Genomic DNA, 5,000 nt, shown 5'->3' on the forward strand with positions numbered 1-5,000 from the left:
ATGTTGCTGTGCTGTCATGTTGCTGTGATGTCATGTTGCTGTGCTATCATGTTGCTGTGCTATCATGTTGCTGTGCTGTCATGTTGCTGTGCTGTCATGTTGCTGTGCTGTCATGTTGCTGTGCTGTCATGTTGCTGTGATGTCATGTTGCTGTGATGTCATGTTGCTGTGATGTTATGTTGCTGTGATGTCATGTTGTTGTGATGTCATGTTGCTGTGATGTCATGTTGCTGTGATGTCATGTTGCTGTGCTGTCATGTTGCTGTGATGCCATGTTGCTGTGATGTCACGTTGCTGTGATGTCATGTTGCTGTGATGTCATGTTGCTGTTGTCTGTGATGTCATGTTGCTGTGATGTCATGTTGCTGTGATGTCATGTTGCTGTGATGTCATGTTGCTGTGATGTCATGTTGCTGTGATGTCATGTTGCTGTGATGTCATGTTGCTGTGATGTCATGTTGCTGTGATGTCATGTTGCTGTGATGTCATGTTGCTGTGATGTCACGTTGCTGTGTCATGTTGCTGTGATGTCATGTTGCTGTGATGTCATGTTGCTGTGATGTCATGTTGCTGTGATGTCATGTTGCTGTGATGTCATGTTGCTGTGATGTCATGTTGCTGTGATGTCATGTTGCTGTGATGTCATGTTGCTGTGATGTCATGTTGCTGTGATGTCATGTTGCTGTGATGTCATGTTGCTGTGATGTCATGTTGCTGTGATGTCACGTTGCTGTGATGTCACGTTGCTGTGATGTCATGTTGCTGTGATGTCATGTTGCTGTGATGTCACGTTGCTGTGATGTCATGTTGCTGTGATGTCATGTTGCTGTGATGTCATGTTGCTGTGATGTCATGTTGCTGTGATGTCATGTTGCTGTGATGTCATGTTGCTGTGATGTCACGTTGTTTTGATGTCACGTTGCTGTGATGTCATGTTGCTGTGATGTCACGTTGCTGTGATGTCACGTTGTTGTGATGTCACACTGTTCTTTCTCTGTTCCCTGTCTCTCCTCCCTCTACTATGTGGTGGGGCTTCAGCCCTCCTGGGTTCTGGGTCTGGGAGAACATCTGAGAGGATGTCTCTGTGAGGAGGCCCTTCTGTATTGCCATCCGCACCATGATTTGTTTGTTATCGTCAGCTTGAGGGCCATGTAGGAAACCTATATTAAATCTCCCTTTACTTTTCGCATGATACAACGTGGCCCTGAGTTTAATTCAATACGGTCTGTCTGTGACACTGATGACTTTCAAACACATTGCAACTCAGACAGGAATGTGCTACTTTGTGTATAGCTCTTTATTGGGTGAAGATTTCATTACGGGACTGTCATAACTGAGATGTCAGCTGTGAATCAGAGCATAAAGGAGTGTACTGGAAGAGAGGAGAGAGAGATGAGAGAGAGAGAGAAGAGTGAGAGTGAGAGAGAATAGAGAGAGAGAGGAGAGAGAATAGAGAGTAGAGAGAGCAGAGAGAGAGAGAGTGAGAAAGAATATAGAGTAGAGAGAGCAGACAGAGAGAAGAGGAGAGAGAGAGAGAGAGAATAGAGAGTAGAGAGAGCAGAGCAAGAGAGAGAGGAGAGAGAGACAGCAGCAAGATTTGTGACCTGTTGCCACAAGAAAAGGGCAACCAGTGAAGAACACACACCATTGTAAATACAACCCATATTTATGCTTATTTATTTTATCTTGTGTCCTTTACCATTTGTACATTGTTAAAACACTGTATATATAATATGACATTTGTAATGTCTTTATTGTTTTGAAACTTCTGTATGTGTAATGTTTACTGTTAATTTTTATTGTTTATTTGACTTTATATATTATCTACCTCACTTGCTTTGGCAATGTTAACACATGTTTCCCATGCCAATAAAGCCCCTTGAATTGAATTGAATTGAGAGAGAGGAGAGAGAGAGTAGAGAGAGCAGAGAGAGAGTAGAGGAGAGAGAGAGAGAGAGAGAGAGAGAGAGTAGAGGAGAGAGTAGAGGAGAGACAGAGGGAGAAAGAGAGAGAGAGTAGAGAGAGAGAGAGAGAGAGAGAGAGGAGAGAGAGAGAGAGAGATAGTAGAGGAGAGAGAGAGAGAGCGAGAGAGAGAATAGAGGACAGATAGAGGGAGAAAGAGAGACAGAGGCGGTGCCAGCTCCAGGGACACAAACACACTCACCTGAGGCGGTGCCAGGTCCAGGCTTGCCTGAGTTGTTCTGCTTGGCGTTTCCATGGAGCAGTTGGAACCAGTCTCTGAGGCGGTCTCCAAGGTCTGCCAGGTCCTGCCCGGTACAGCTCTCTGCTGAGGGAAGGAAAGGAAACCCTACAGTTCATAACATAACACACACACACAGTAACACAGTAACACACACACACCCACACAGTAACACACACACACACACACAGTAACACAGTAACACAGTAACACACACACACACACACACACACACACACACACACACACACACACACAGTAACACACACACACACACATAACACACACACACACACACACACACACACACAGTAACACACACACACACACACACACACACACACACACACACACACACACACACACACACACACACACACACACACACACACACACACCTTCCATGACAACCACACACACACACCACACACAGGACAGGTCTCACACACACATACACACACACAGAGTCCACATACCATGGGGCCGAGTCCACCTTCCATGTAGGACAGGTCTCACGAGTCCATCATTTATATCATCGCTACCATACAGTAGGACAGGTCTCACCGAGTCCACAACTACCATACAGTAGGACAGGTCTCACCGAGTCCACAACTACCATACAGTAGGACAGGTCTCACAGAGTCCAAAACTACCATACAGTAGGACAGGTCTCACCGAGTCCACAACTACCATACAGTAGGACAGGTCTCACTGAGTCCACAACTACCATACAGTAGGACAGGTCTCACTGAGTCCACAACTACCATACAGTAGGACAGGTCTCACCGAGTCCAAAACTACCATACAGTAGGGCAGGTCTCACCGAGTCCACAACTACCATATAGTAGGACAGGTCTCACCGAGTCCACAACTACCATACAGTAGGACAGGTCTCACTGAGTCCACAACTACCATACAGTAGGACAGGTCTCACTGAGTCCACAACTACCATACAGTAGGACAGGTCTCACTGAGTCCACAACTACCAAACAGTAGGACAGGTCTCACCGAGTCCACAACTACCGAACGGTAGGACAGGTCTCACTGAGTCCACAACTACCATACAGTAGGACAGGTCTCACCGAGTCCACAACTACCATACAGTAGGACAGGTCTCACTGAGTCCACATCTACCATACAGTAGGACAAGTCTCATCGAGTCCACAACTACCATACAGTAGGACAAGTCTCACAGAGTCCCCAACTACCATACAGTAGGACAGGTCTCACCGAGTCCAGCTAGCTAATGTAGACATCAACAACTTGCTGTACCAGTAGACACTGAGACGAACAACTACCATACAGTAGGACAGGTCTAATGTAGACAACTTGCTGTACCAGTAGACACTGAGACGAACAACTGTTTGAATCTACTGGCATTTCCACACGACCAGGAGTCCCGGACAATCAATGGTCTGTCTGGATATCGTGATATCTGCCCACTCTAAATAACCCACGGCTTCATGACGGAAAGACTATTTCACTCACAGAGACTTTTCAATCAGACCTCTGCTAGCCTACCTGCTAACCCCAGTCTCTCAGATGGACTTGTTTTGATCTCAACGAGAGAGACAGCTGCTGTGTGAGGAAGGGGGGTGAGGGAGGAAAAAGGTATCCTCTCCCGTAGAATAACACATCATTCGGCCTCAGTCATATCCCATTACGAAACAGCTACGTTCAATTGATGTTGTCATCCGTTGGCAGCTAGCTAACTCAGGCAGCTGTCTGTCAAATAGCTAGAGACCTTGACACGCAGACGACACTGACAGAACAACACACACTGACAGGACATTACACACTGACAGAACAACACACACTGACAGAACAACACACACTGACAGGACAACACACACTGACAGAACAACACACACTGACAGAACAACACACACTGACAGAACAACACACACTGACAGAACAACACACACTGACCAAACAACACACACTGACAGGACAACACACACTGACAGGACATTACACACTGACAGAACAACACACACTGACAGGACAACACACACTGACAGGACAACACACACTGACCAAACAACACACACTGACCAAACAACACACACTGACAGAACAACACACACCCTGACAGAACAACACACCCTGACAGAACAACACAAACTGACAGAACAACACACACTGATAGAACAACACACACACCCTGACAGGACAACACAAACTGACAGAACAACACACACTGACAGAACAACACACACCCTGACAGAACCACACACACACTGACAGAACAACACACACCCTGACAGAACCACACACACACTGACAGAACAACACACACCCTGACAGAACAACACACACACTGACAGAACAACACACACCCTGACAGAACAACACACACTGACAGAACAACACACACTGACAGAACAACACACACTGACAGAACAACACACACTGACAGAACAACACACACTGACCAAACAACACACACTGACAGAACAACACACACTGACAGAACAACACACACCCTGACAGAACAACACACACACTGACAGAACCACACACACTGACAGAACAACACACACCCTGACAGAACAACACACACTGACAGAACAACACACACCCTGACAGGACAACACAAACTGACCAAACAACACACACCCTGACAGGACAACACACACTGACAGAACAACACACCCCTGACAGAACAACACACACACTGACAGAACAACACACACACTGACAGAACAACACACACCCTGACAGAACAACACACACACTGACAGAACAACACACACACTGACAGAACAACACACACCCTGACAGAACAACACACACTGAC

General features: G+C 46.4%; 1 protein-coding gene across 1 annotated transcript in view; it reads right to left on the reverse strand.

Annotated features, from left to right (window-relative positions):
• Nucleotides 1-5,000, reverse strand: part of LOC112239496 (testican-2) — a gene marked incomplete at its 5' end in the record, with an annotated part of 41,287 nt that overhangs the window by 27,893 nt on the left and 8,394 nt on the right. The window contains one exon of the mRNA XM_042315485.1: nucleotides 2,165-2,287. Within this exon, the coding sequence (XP_042171419.1) occupies nucleotides 2,165-2,287 (123 nt within the window). The remainder of the gene's footprint in view (nucleotides 1-2,164; nucleotides 2,288-5,000) is intronic.

This window comes from Oncorhynchus tshawytscha, unplaced genomic scaffold (assembly GCF_018296145.1).
Source record: "Oncorhynchus tshawytscha isolate Ot180627B unplaced genomic scaffold, Otsh_v2.0 Un_contig_1110_pilon_pilon, whole genome shotgun sequence".
In the NCBI taxonomy this organism is placed as follows: Eukaryota; Metazoa; Chordata; class Actinopteri; order Salmoniformes; family Salmonidae; genus Oncorhynchus; species Oncorhynchus tshawytscha.